Below are 13,788 nucleotides of genomic sequence, written 5' to 3' on the forward strand. Positions count from 1 at the left end.
ATTTTATTTTTGTTGCAGGAGACAAGGGCGTCAGGGATTAGTTGTTTGGTGAGTATATGTATTGTATGTAATTATGTAAATGTTTTTTTTTTTTTTTTTACAATTGAACACAGGTGCCGGATGATGGTACTACTCCCCCATCATCGGCTCATGCTGTCACTGTTATGTGACAGCAGACATAGCCAGATGGGAGTAGTAGTCCCATCAGACGATGCCTGGGTGCACACACACCCCCGCAGACACACACACAAAACCTGTAGACAGACGCAGACACCCGCAGACAGATGCACACACAGACACCCGCAGACAGCCACGCACATAATCTCCACTCGCACATAGTCTCCGCCCACACACATATTCTTCGCCCACACACTCTTTCTCCTTCTGACATAATTTCCTTTCTGCAGCGTTTTTGGCACGCAAATCCGCAAACCTTTTTACACCTGCGGTTTGGCTGCGGATTTGACTGACTCAATGGAACTCAATGGGTGCAGAAATGCTGCAGATCCGCGAAAAGAATTGACATGCTACCGAAAATAAAACGCTGGGAATCAGGATGGAATTTTCCGCAGCATGTGCACACCAATTCTGGATTCCCATTGATTATCATTGCTTGAGCAATCCTTTGCGGTTTTGTGCAATTCCGTGCAGAAAAAACCCTGCGGATCTGCAACGTGTGTACATAGCCTTGGACCACGTTCACACGTTCAGTATTTGGTCAGTATTTTACATCAGTATTTCAAAGCCAAAACCAGGAGGGGAACAATCATAGGAAAAGTATAATAGAAACACGTCACCTCTTCTGTATTTATCACCCACTCCTGGTTTTGGCTTACAAATTCTGATGTAAAATTCTGACCAAATGCTGACTGTGTGAAAAGGCCTAAGTTGTGTGCTCCCAGGGGATAGAAGTTCATCTTGGATCAGATAATCAGTGGACAGTTATGATCAAGGCTCTGTTAGGTCTAGGGTTACACCATGTTTTTGCATCCCTCTGAAAGGTAGTGTGTCTTATGTCGAGAAAAAGGAGAATGGGACAGTATTTATATTGTTTCTGTTGACATCTGTTGTTCAAAGAACATGCAGGATTTCGTTCAGCAGTACAGATAAAGGAGCCGCGTTGGTTTTGGTGTTCTGCTGCGTTCCGTTTTATGAATATAAATTTGTTTTATAAATTAATTTGTCCAAAAAGAAAATTAGTGCCTTTCGGCTGGATGCAAAGACGTGTCGTGAACAGGACCTCATCTCTGATATTGCACTATGAGAAGTCAGACACGTGTATCCATCACATAACCAGTAGAGACTATCATCCAGTGGTGTTGTGTGGGTATTGCGTCTCCTAACTCATGGACCTTCCTGCATGGTGTGGCTCTGTGTAGACCCCGGCCAAAACACGCCGACTTCTTCCCCAAATTGTAGTCTTCTAATATGGTCCTGAAGGAACCTCAATAACCTCCCCCTACCCAGATTGTAATATTGGTCCTTTGCAAAGCGCATCAGCTAAGATAATGTTGTCATTGGCTGCTGTTCTCTGCACAGGCTGCGTCCAAAGTGACAGAGCTCAGTTAAATGAAGTATTGAATGTGAACAGCGTGCGCACATCTAATACTTCATGATACTGTCTTCTTCTTCGCCATATGTGCAGGGCACAATAGTCAATGACAAAGTCATCTCGACTGCTGTGCTCTGCATGGAAAGTGACTGAGATGATAAAAAAAAGTGCTCGCCAGCCACCGGGAAAACTAGACATTAACTTCGCCCCTCACAGTGGGAGAAGTCTGAGCGTAAGTTCATTTGACAGAAATTTTGCACCTTCACCATCACACTATGCTGCGTATTTCATTTAATGGAAATAAAAACGGAAAGTTACGACTGAATTACTGCAATGCAGAGACCTTGCAGACTGTAAGGCATTGATAAGGTAAGAATATAGAGAAATGTATTATCTTTTCACTATACAAAGAATAATACTTGTTTACTGAAATCATATATGCTCTGGATATCATTACATTTATGGCTCGCATTAACCACAGGCAAGGGCGGACACAGTCAGAAGAGGGCCCCTGTTAAAGAACAATGAATGGGCTCTATGCAGTACAATAAGTCACCATATTACACAATTACACCTGCTTTAGTGGTAAAAGTGGGCTCCATTAGTTCTTGTGCCCCTTTGCAGCTGCTTGCACAGATGGTATGTCCACCTGACCCCTGCCAACATTACCATTCAGGATATTATACATAGTAGGTTGAAAGGACTTTGAACAATCATTTTGTTAAATTTTTGAAGGACACAGCAGCTGTAAGCAGTTAATAATTCCTATTCTGGCTGAATTGATAAGCTTCTAGTAATGTTAATGATTGAACCGAAGTATTCAGCGCTGCTGTTTACTTGGAGTAAATGACTGTTTCCCAGGCCAAAAAGTAGTTATCCTTAATGTTATGCTAAAAGCTGTAAAATTGAAGTATTTTTGATTATACATGTGGAAACTGAAAATAATCTGTGCTGCCAGAATTGCCTTGGCAGTGTTCACGCATGATAGTTTCCAGCAGTAATCCGAATCACCGGCAATGTTACCGTGAAGGACAAATAATGACGTGGGTTGCTTTACAATTAATGGGAATATATAGTTTATGAGCAACATATTTCTTAGGAGCCCACCTTTATCTTGTCTTCTCTTTTTCAGAAGGGGATTGTCACGAGGAAACACAGACCGTCGGCTATCAGACAAAGGAGGTGATCCTCTACCGGTACATTTTACTCGGCCTGTACAGGAAGCCATCCATAACCTCACCTGGTACAGTATAGGCTTTATTTTTCTTGTTTTTAGATATCAAGTGAGTTGTGATAATAAATATTAGAACAATTCTATTAAAGAAAATTAAAATTTAAACATTGAGAGTGATATGTAGAAGATACTAATGCTCACATGCAGTACTAGCAATGTTCCTAAAAGACATGTCCCTTTAAAGTGGCAAAACTACACATTGTGAGGCAGCGACTGGTGTTATTTGTGAGGGTCACTATGCGTCCCCCACGATGCGCTCAGAAGCCTATTAGATCCACTGGAGTGCCTTGTGCTCACAGCAGGACACCTGTGAGTCACAAGGCATAATAAAAGTAAGCATGAGCCTGGTCAAGTCATTTGGCCAAGGAATTGTTCAGGAAAACCTGGTATGGGCTTTTAGTTTTGAAATGGACTGCAGGAAGGTACTGGGCCTGATCCGTTTTCTCCAGGCCGGATCTTGCATGTGGCCCATGGCTACAGATTCCAGTTTAGAGGAAAAAACCCTGCAGAAAGGGTTTGGGTGTGTCTGTTTGGATTTTGCAACCTGTGGAGCAGTCGGCTCCGCACAAACTCCGTCTGTGTGAGGTAGCACAGAACCAACAGTGAGCGAACTCCTGGCACCCTGCAGCGTGATACGGTGGTGCAGTTGCCCTCAGCAACCAGACACATTTATGAACTGTCTTGCTTCCCGTCTGCGTCCCGGAGGATACAGTATGCTGTACACTGCGTGTACAATTAAACACATTTTGCTTTGAACTTTGCTGGGTCACTGCCTCATCACTGCACAGTGTGCTACCGCTACACTACAAATCCTTAATTATTTCTTTACATGGCTTCACCTATTTATATAGAATGAATCTGTATTAAAACACAAGTCAGATCAGATTGTGTGATGTTTGGCCCGTCATGTGGCCAGACTGGTAAACGTGGATGTTGTTATTAGTACTGGCGCCATTGATAAGCAGTCCATGATAGTGGTGCTGATAGCTTCTCCTGCCGTATCTTTGGTATCATTCTGCTGTGAACCTTTCACAATGAGTATACTGGCCGATATCCAGGCTGCAATATTTTTACTTTTTTTATGTTTCCACAGTGAATCAGTCTCGTCGTTGTCGTCCAGTGGACAAACTACTCCGACAGACTTAAATCAGTCCTGGTCAGGAATACAAAGCTATACTACTGGACTGTCCACAGAAAGGAGCTCGGTCTACTCCTGGAGAGATGATGTATGATCCTTCTCATTACCGACCGTTAGTTTCTCAATCAATATCCTCCCCACCCCCTCCCTGAAACTCGAGTGCAAACAGCTCTTAATGCCTGATGCTATAGGTCTTTATGGGAGAACCACAGGAAAACATTTCTTACAGTTCTTATGTGAATGACCCTGTCAAGCATATTGATCTACATTGTTTTAAAAGTACATTTATGGCATATTTATCAGATATGTATGATACATATGGGGCCCATGTCTGGAGAATGCGATCCTGATGGGTCCTCTCTTTTCCCTTGTATTTGAGTTCACAAAATTACCAAGTGTGCCCTGTAATCAGTGCATATGCCATAAACGTAAGAGATGGGAAAATCTATCAGTTTATGGTATCATTTTATGATTAATGTGGGATTCACCTGTTATTTCCTGCACCGTGGCACCTCTGACCACCGGGTTATACAGATCCCAATCAGCTGGAAAGAGCTGCCCTGTGGTTCCCAGCACGACCAGTGTCTTGGGCACCACTGAGCAGGAAAAGATTGAACGGGCTGTGGCTCTGAATCATCTGTGTGGCCTCTTCATTTCCACGAATGCTGAAGAGTCCCAGAGGAAGGAGCACTACCAATTATAAAGTGATGGCATAGCCAAGGGACTGAAACACCACTTTCAAATGATTCATTATTTTTGGTTCTCTACTTTCCTTATTTCCCTAAAGAGAGACTAATGCAAATATTGATATTGTATTGCGATGGTAGCATCAACAGACTAATGTCCTATTTAGATGAGTCAATGATCTGCTTGTCTAAACAAGATGGTAATCGCCAGGCAAACAAGCAAAATGCTAGATCGTCCAAGGCAATGATTTTATGCCAGCATATTAATGATTATCGCCTGCACATCTTCCTATGTTAAAGGGTGATATGCTGCCAATAACATATTATAAGTGCACAGTACAACTGTATTAATGATCATTCTGTGTGCATTGAAATGTGGATTAAATGATCACCAATCGGCTTATATACAGCAATTTCACATTTAGGTGTTTAGTAAAGACTCATATAGATGTCCATACAGATCGGTCCAAGATTGGACCGCTATTCACGTACTGGATGCAGCTCTCCTGACCGGAGCGTGACAGCATCTGCTATATAAAAAAAAGAAACAGCCAACAGCACACGAACTTGATGGAATGCATGCTCCAAAGATCCCAGGACCCAATAGGATCAAAAGGCAACCAAGTAGCAAAAAGGGGAGCAGCATCCGTTCCGGGTGAAAAAATAGCATGATTAAGACCTTTTTGGTAGAAACGTTGTATCTCTGATTGGCAAATAAAGCTATTTCTTCACCTGGAACGGATGCTGCTCCCCTTTTTGCTACTTAGCATCTACTATATAATCGTCTAATTCTGTCTGTCTGTTAGTAACGGAAAGCCCGCATCGCTGATTGGTCGCGGCCGGCCGGGGGCGACCAATCACCGACAGGCGCAGGTCGGCCGTGAATTGGTGCGGAATTCGAACAACACACGCCACCGCTACCATTGGGAGATCTGCGGCGGGTCATCTCCTGCCGCACGGATTTGCCACAATCAGCGATATTGGCGTGGAATTTAAAGGGGATCTGTCACCTCATTTTTGGCCTATCAGCTGCAGCCACCGCCATCAGGGGCTTATCTACAGCATTCTGTAATGCTGTAGATAAGCCCCCAATGTAACCTGAAAGATAAGAAAAAAGAGTTAGATTATACTCACCCTGGCGTTTGGTCCGGTCCGATGAGTGTTGCCGTCCCGTCCGACGCCTCCAATCTTCATACGATGATGTCCTCCTCCTTGCTTCTCCCTCGGCTCCTGCGCATGCGTACTTTATCGGCCGTGTTGAGGGCAGAGCAGAGAACTGCAGTGTGCAGGCGCCGGACCTCTCTGGCCTTTCCTGGTGCCTGCGCACTGCAGTACTTTACTCTGCCCTCAACAGGGCAGATAAAGTACGCGTGCGCAGGAGCCAAGGGAGAAGCAAGGAGGAGGACATCATCATATGAAGATGGGAAGCGCCGGACCGTGACACCCCCCGCCCCTGCCCCCAAGTGAGTATAATCTAATGTGTTTTTCTTATTTTTCAGGTTTCATCGGGGGCTTATCTACAGCATTACAGAATGCTGTAGATAAGCCCCTGCTGGCGGAAGCCCCAGCTTATGGGGTAAAAATGGGGTGATAGATTCCCTTTAAATAAACTACATACATATTCTAGAATACCTGATGCTTTAGAATCGGGCCACCATCTAGTGAATAAGGCTGGTTTCACATTAGCGCATTTTCAGCGCGCGCACGGCCGGGGGTAGCTCCGCCCCCGATCCGGCTCTCTGCCCGGCGTGCCCGCCCCTTGCTTGTAGCGCCGCCTACTAGCGGACAGCGGCGCCTGCGATCGGCGCACCCTATCTTTAGCATAGGGTGCGCAGATCGTGCGCAAGCCGTGCGCTAGTTGCGCTTTGACCTGTGCTGCGCACTTTTGACGGTGCGCCGTGCGCGCCAAAATCCGAAAAGTTTGATTTTGGCGCGCACGGCGCACCGTCAAAAGTGCGCAGCACAGGTCAAAGCGCAACTAGCGCACGGCCTGCGCACGATCTGCGCACCCTATGCTAAAGATAGGGTGCGCCGATCGCAGGCGCCGCTGTCCGCTAGTAGGCGGCGCTACAAGCAAGGGGCGGGCACGCCGGGCAGAGAGCCGGATCGGGGGCGGAGCTACCCCCGGCCGTGCGCGCGCTGAAAATGCGCTAATGTGAAACCAGCCTTACTATTACCCCGTGCCACTTTATGTGACACAAACCATAATTTGTGTTTAATTGTGTGTAAATAGCTGTCGTAAATCAGCTGATTAATATTCTAAACGGAATGTGTTCTGCCCTTTAGCGTTTTGCTTGGTGATGTGGCTGATGAGGCTTTGTACTAGAACATTAGTCTGTATTTGTCCTCCCCTAATGTTGCACACTAGTGATAAAAAGGGTCTCAGCAGCGCTGATTGTCGGGGGATTTACACTGTGGGTTCAGGTTGTTTCATATTCTGTTTAGGATATGTGCACACGTTAAGTATTTGATTCTGACATTTCTGCACCATCTCTTGGCAGGAAAAATGCTACCGAAAATAGGTGCATTTTACATTTATATCTGCCCCAAATCTGCACGGAAAAATAAGCATCATGTGCATGAGACAATTAGGAATCTCATTCATTTTGTTGGAGCCAGAAAACCCTTCAGGTGTTATGACAAATCGGTGTAGAAAAAAAAGCTATGTGTGCACAGGCTGTCTTTATTGTTTTATTGTGCTCGTTTATATAGCACCACAATATTACAGTGATATTTATATGATTATCCTACTGGGGCTCAATTCCCTATCAGTATGTCTTCGGAATATGGGAGGAAACCGGAGTGCCTGGTGGAAACCCACGCCAACATACAAACTCTTTCCAGATGTTTTCCTTGATGGGCATTGAAGCCAAGAACCCGATGCTGCAAGGCTACAGTGCTAACCACTGAGCCACTATAACTCTTTTGGGAAGCTGATCCTAGGGCAAATTTGTCTGCCACAGTTTTGCCCGACACAAACTGGCAGTGTATTTTACTGCAAATATGTGTCAAATCCTTAGCTAAATCAGTATGAATGTGATGTGGATTTGCTCTGGACTTCACCCCAGTGTATTGAAAGAGAAATCCATAGCAGAAATTGACATTATGAAGACTTAAAGGGGTAGTCCCATCTCCAAGATCCTATCCCAATATGTTATAGATATAATAATAATAATAGTTGCAAGTACCTCCAATTAGAGATGTAGTATAGTTCTTCTGATTTGCCTTGCCGCTTCCCCATGTGCAGGCCATTGCATTAGATTAGGTATCCATTCTTGGACATGAATACTTGTCTTCAGACAGTGCCGCTCTTATGGGGAGGTAGACTAGGCAAACTAAGTCATCTATTTTCTAGGAAACCTTGAACCCTGAGAGAAAGCTGAAACCACCCAAGTCTTATTTAGCGATTTCTGGTTGTATTGTTTGGAAGCTGAATTGCAATCATACAGTATTTGGCCACTATATGTTTGAATTATATTGTACCATAAGGCGTTATTTTCTTTGGCAGTATATATCAATATGACTGTCTTACACGGGCTGAAATTATGAGTAGCTGAAATGAAGAAGACCTTGAGATTGTAGATATATTATATGGATAGAACTGACAATTAATAAAGTAATTAAAATGCATAGTTAATAATATGAATACATTGCTGCATACAAGCTATAAACGATGATAAGATAATTGACTCCGCTCTTCGTTGTGAAGTAGAATAACAAAGCGAGACATTTCTCTTCCACACAAGATGCCATTCACACGTGTCTGGTGGTGATGTCTGTAAACATTTTCCCATTGTAACTACATCTGGCAGGAGTTTGATAAAGCCAACGCGCAGAGAGTGCACCAGTTATTCTGGGATGTGGATGAGATGCTTTTTGAAGGCAACGTCACTTCTCAAAACAAGAATTTACAAGCAGAATGCAAAGACTGGACCAAGAGGTCTCTTCATCTTAGGTAACATGCTCTAATAACATCGTGCCGGGTCTTGAGCTAAATGTTGTTTCTTTCTTTGTTACAATGGTCACTACATATAATAGGCATCTCCTGTTATCTGGTTCCTTTTTGGGTTGCATGTGGTTATGAGCTCTTTCATTGTGAGACACTTTGTATGTTGTTGTGTTAAGTGTTTTATATATGTTTATTATCCACTCACCTCTCACCTCTAACCTTGGTGCCTGAGGAGGCACAAAGTCTCCTGTCACATAAGAAGATGCTAGTATTAGGCTGCTGTGTGACCGATATATCTGAAACCCCTTTTAGCTGCATTATGTCTTTTTCATTTTTCACTGTATAAGGCTGCCCTCACTTGTCCTGGTGATTCCTGTATTGGCAAAACCAGTACTGGTCAGATCCGTGGCCTGTGTCCGTATGACATCCATGTGACATCCAGGTGTCCATGTGCTGTCAGTGTGACACATATGGGATGAAATGCAGCATATAAATTAAAGAGTTTTATCTATTAAAGTTGTTTAAAGATAGAGATAGATAGAGATGAGGAACATGATAGATCCAGTAGACAGATACAGTAGATAGAGAGATAGATAGAAATAAATATGTCAATGTGATTTCTAATCACTGCTCTGCATGTTTATTTTTATTCTCTACTTGTATTTATTGTTTAAATAAATAAAATGGCATGGGGTTCCCCTTAATATTTATAACCAGCTGAGGGAAAGCTAACAGCTGGGGGCTGGTGTTAATGTTCTGGGAGTGGGTCAGTAGCCATATAGGTTCTCAGGCTATTAATATCAGCTCACAGCTGTTTGCTTAGCCTTTACTTGTTATTATAGGGGGACCCCGCAAAACAATTACATGGGATAACCCCTATATTTACTAACCAGCGAAGGCTGAAAAGACAGCTGTAGGCTGATATTAATAGCTTTGGAGGGGGCCATGGATATAAGGCCCTCTGCCAGACTAAGATCATCAACCCTCAGCCACCCTAGAAATGGCACATCCATTAGAATCGCCAAATCTGAATGCACCATTTCTAGGGTGGCTGAGGGCTGATGTTCTTAGTTTGGGAGGGAACCAATATTCATGACCCCTTCATAGGCTATTAATATCATCCTGCAGCTGTCTATTTAGCCTTTGCTGGTTAGTAATTTTACTGGAGTCCCCACGTCATTTTTTGGGGGCCTCTCCAATAATAATCAGTAAAGGCTAAGCAAACAGATGTGAGCTGTTATTGATAGCCTGTGAACCTTTATGGCTATTGGCTCCTTCCCAGAATATTAACCTCAGTCCCCAGCTGCCATCTTTCTCTCAGCTGGTTAGGAAAATGAAGGGGTATTCCAAGCCGTTCTTTTATTTATTTATTTAATACGCGCTTTACAGTGGGTGCTGACTACAAGTCTCATCAGCGTATCCTGGTCTCGCTGATCACAGGGAGACCAGGCGACAATGATGAGACTTGTAGCGCTGATCCCAGGCGTCGGGTGCTGACTACAAGTCTCATCAGCGTCGCCTGTTCTCTTTGATTACAGGGACCAGGCAACAATAATTAATTCAGCACCCAGCACCTGGGAACAACGACAACTGTATTGCTTTTCCCTGATGTGGGAGCATGCCGCTGGAGTTTTTCATTCTGGTATATTTCAAACTGATGATACACAGATGTCATCAGTGTCCACGTGTGCGACACACACGTTTGTGGTGCATGAAAATAATGTATATGTTTGCGGGTTTTTAACAAGAACACATGGTCCATTTGAGAAGCGTGACGTGCACATCACCATGGAATACAATGGGTGTGTGTGCGTCCATATTTGCGGCTTTTAAAAAACGGACTGCATACAGACATAAAAATCGGACGTGTAAAGAAGGCCTAAGATGTTCTTAAATTTACAGTCACCCTACCTGACAATAGTCATTTAATAACAGAAATATAGAATGTATTTGTTATCCATCACTCCTCTGACTCTGTGCCAGAGTATTAGTACTGTCAAAATTTTCTGTTAGAGCTCTGTTCACACCTCCCCAACATAAGCTCTCCCATATTTATGGCAAACATTCAACAAAGTGTTAACAGAGTCTCAATTTGTCTCAATGCAGTAGATACATACACACGTGGTCAAAATTGTTGGTACCTCTCGTTAATAAAAGAAAAACCCAAAATGGTCACAGAAATAACTTGAATCTGACAAAAGTAATAATAAATCAAAATTCTATGAAAATGAACAAATGAAAGTCAGACATTGCTTTTCAACCATGTTTCCACTGAATTAAAAAAAAAAATAAAGCTCATGAAATAGACATGGACAGAAATGATGGTAGCCTTCACTTAATATTCTGTTGCACAACCTTTTGAGGCAATTACTGCAATCAAACAATTCCTGTAACTGTCAGTGAGACTTCTGCACCTCTCGACAGGTATTTTGGGCCACTCCTCAAGAGCAAACTGCTCCACTTGTCTCGTGTTTGAAGGTTGCCTTTTCCAGACGGCATGTTTCAGCTCTTTCCAAAGATGCTCAATAGGATTCAGGTCAGGCCTCATAGAAGGCCACTTCAGAATAGTGCGATTTTTTCCTCTTAGCCATTCTTGGGTGTTTTTAGCTGTGTGTTTTGGGTCATTTTCCTGTTGCAAGACCCATGACCTGTGACTGAGACTAAGCTTTCTGACACTGGGCAGCACATTTTTCTGTAGAATGCATTAATAGTCTTGAGATTTCATTGTACCCTGCACAGATTCTAGACACCCTGTGCCAGATGCAGCAAAACAACCCCAGACGATATCAGAGCCTCCTCCATGTTTCACAGTAGGGACTGTGCTCTTTTCTTGATATGCTTCATTCTTCCATTTGTGAACATAGAGCTTATGTGCCTTGCCCAAAAATTCCATTTTTGTCTCATCTGTCCATAGGACAGTCTTCCAGACGCTTTGTGGCTTGTCAACATGTAGTTTGGCAAATTGCAGTCTGGCTTTTTATGATTTTTTTTCAACAATGGTGTTCTTCTTGGTCGTCTCCCATGAAGTCCACTTTGGCTCATACAACAACGGATAGTGCTACCTGGCACTGATGTTCCTTGAGCTTGAAGTTCACCTTTAATCTGTTTAGAAGTTTTTCTGAGCTCTTTTGTTACCATTCGTATTTTCCGTCTCTTTGATTTGTCCTCAATTTTCCTCCTGCGGCCACGTCCAAGGAGGTTGGCTACAGTTCCATGGAGCTTAAATTTCTGAATAATATGTGCAACTGTAGTCACAGGAACACCAAGCTGCTTGGAGATGGTCTTATAACTTTTACCTTTTAACATATTTATAATTTTCTTTCTAATCTCCTGAGAAAACTTTCCTTCACTTCCTCTGCTCCATGTTGAGTGTGATACACACCATGTCACCAAACAGCACAGCGAGTATCTGTAGCCCTCTATACAGGCCACAGTACAGGAACACAAAAACCAGAAAGGGGTGACCTAATTGCATAAGGTACTTCCAAAATACCATTAAACCTATAAATTACAAGAAGTGTATGCCAAATAAATTTAAATTTCAATCTTTATTAGCATTATTGACAAACAATTGGTAAAAATTGATTCTAATAATATAGTGGGTAGACACACAAATGGACCTGAAAAACCAGATCAGTAATACCCAATTAATGAGCTAATCATCAAAGTAAATAAAAAAAGAAAAAACATGAAAAAATAAATACTAGTACAGAAAAGTACTGTCTGGTACAATTGGTGCTTATCTGGTTCAATGTATATGAAAACAGTTATTTTCCAATCAATGTGTGAATAATGGATTAATCCTAACGTTCAAACTGAACTAGAAAGCATCTATAAAATGTCAGGACATTATATCCATAATATAGGAGCACTAATGCTAAATTACACTATAGATACTTAAATGAACCATAAGGATGATAAATTTATTTTCTCATGAAAAAGCTGTAATTTTTGTTATACAGAGCTCATAACAACGTAGAAAATTGAATAGTGTATTTATATATACCACTCCTCAAATAAATTACAAAAAAAAATATATATATAACAGATAAACAAATTAATAAAATGCAATAGTGCTCAAAGTGTCCTAGTGTATTCCTGTCATTAAACGAGGGGTGCCAACAATTTTGACCATGTGTGTCTGTCAGTTTTTTATTATGATCTCTACTTATTTTGGATACATTTTTCATTTAAATTGTTTGTAATATTGAAAACTATAAAGAATAAGTTTATCCTAATTTTTTTCTTTTCTCTTTCTTCTGTATTTTAGAATATTAGGAAAACAACTTATATTTCCAAAGGATGAAGGTTTCCAGCATTTTCAGGGTGGGACGTCAAGTTCCTCTTCTTCAAGTTTTCCTAGAGGTTCGCAAAGTATTACTGAGAGCTCCAGCTCCTTGAGGCAGTAAGTAGAGCAATATTTCATTCTTCATCTCTTCCTTCCCCTTGTTCTCCTGGTGTCCATTCACACACTGTTTATTAATCTTCATACTTCTGTCTGTTAGGAGTGTGACCTTGAGAAAAACAAACTGGCCCCATAATTCTGCCTGGGGTGACAGATCACTTGCAATGAAGCATCAAATATGAGTTATAGATACATACTGTAGATGGGTCATATAGTGCACTACCTGGTACCTTACAAATGTGGCGCAAGTATACTGGCAGCTTATTGACGTGAAAAGACAGATGCCTGCGCTCACACAGCACAGTAGCTTAATAAAAGCAGTTTTTAACGATTTATCTTTATTATGTTCTTCTGCTTCAATAGTTACTCCAGGAGTAGAAGGCACATCGCTCTTAATTTATGAAGCAACTTTTCTTATTTCAATGACTTGACTACTTATGGTAATCCTTACTTGTAAGAGCCTCCTGATCAGAGTGTCCTGATTCTGGTGACCCCAATGGTCATTTGTAAAGTGCAGGGATACCTGACAGCATGTGCCGTGCAGTGACACAGGGGAAGATGAAGGGTTACATTAATGGTCTAACTGTCCAACACATGACTCTCCCCAGTGATCCAGATTTGTGATGTTCTCTTCTCTCCATTTTGATGACATTATGTATGATGGATTTTCCTTCTAATAAAAGGGTTTACAGAGATCAACAAAAAATTAACCAAAGGCAGCGAATGGCGCAGGATAAAAAAAAGTACCATTACCTGATTAGTCACCAATCTCAAATGGTATCACTCTTATTCTCCCCACCAGTCTCTTTTTACTTTCCTTCACT

General features: G+C 42.2%; 1 protein-coding gene across 2 annotated transcripts in view; it reads left to right on the top strand.

Moving 5' to 3' along the window:
- The window catches only part of FAM149A (family with sequence similarity 149 member A), a 77,463-nt gene that overhangs the window by 13,964 nt on the left and 49,711 nt on the right, over window positions 1–13,788 (top strand). For both annotated transcript variants that reach the window (XM_073578783.1, XM_073578775.1), the window contains exons 2-5: window positions 2,685–2,795; window positions 3,880–4,012; window positions 8,423–8,565; window positions 12,830–12,964. In XM_073578783.1, coding sequence (XP_073434884.1) covers window positions 2,685–2,795; window positions 3,880–4,012; window positions 8,423–8,565; window positions 12,830–12,964 — 522 coding nt within the window. The remainder of the gene's footprint in view (window positions 1–2,684; window positions 2,796–3,879; window positions 4,013–8,422; window positions 8,566–12,829; window positions 12,965–13,788) is intronic.

The sequence above is a fragment of the Dendrobates tinctorius genome, unplaced genomic scaffold, assembly GCF_039654945.1.
Source record: "Dendrobates tinctorius isolate UK_male_01 unplaced genomic scaffold, ASM3965494v1 ptg000008l, whole genome shotgun sequence".
NCBI classification, from domain to species: domain Eukaryota; kingdom Metazoa; phylum Chordata; class Amphibia; order Anura; family Dendrobatidae; genus Dendrobates; species Dendrobates tinctorius.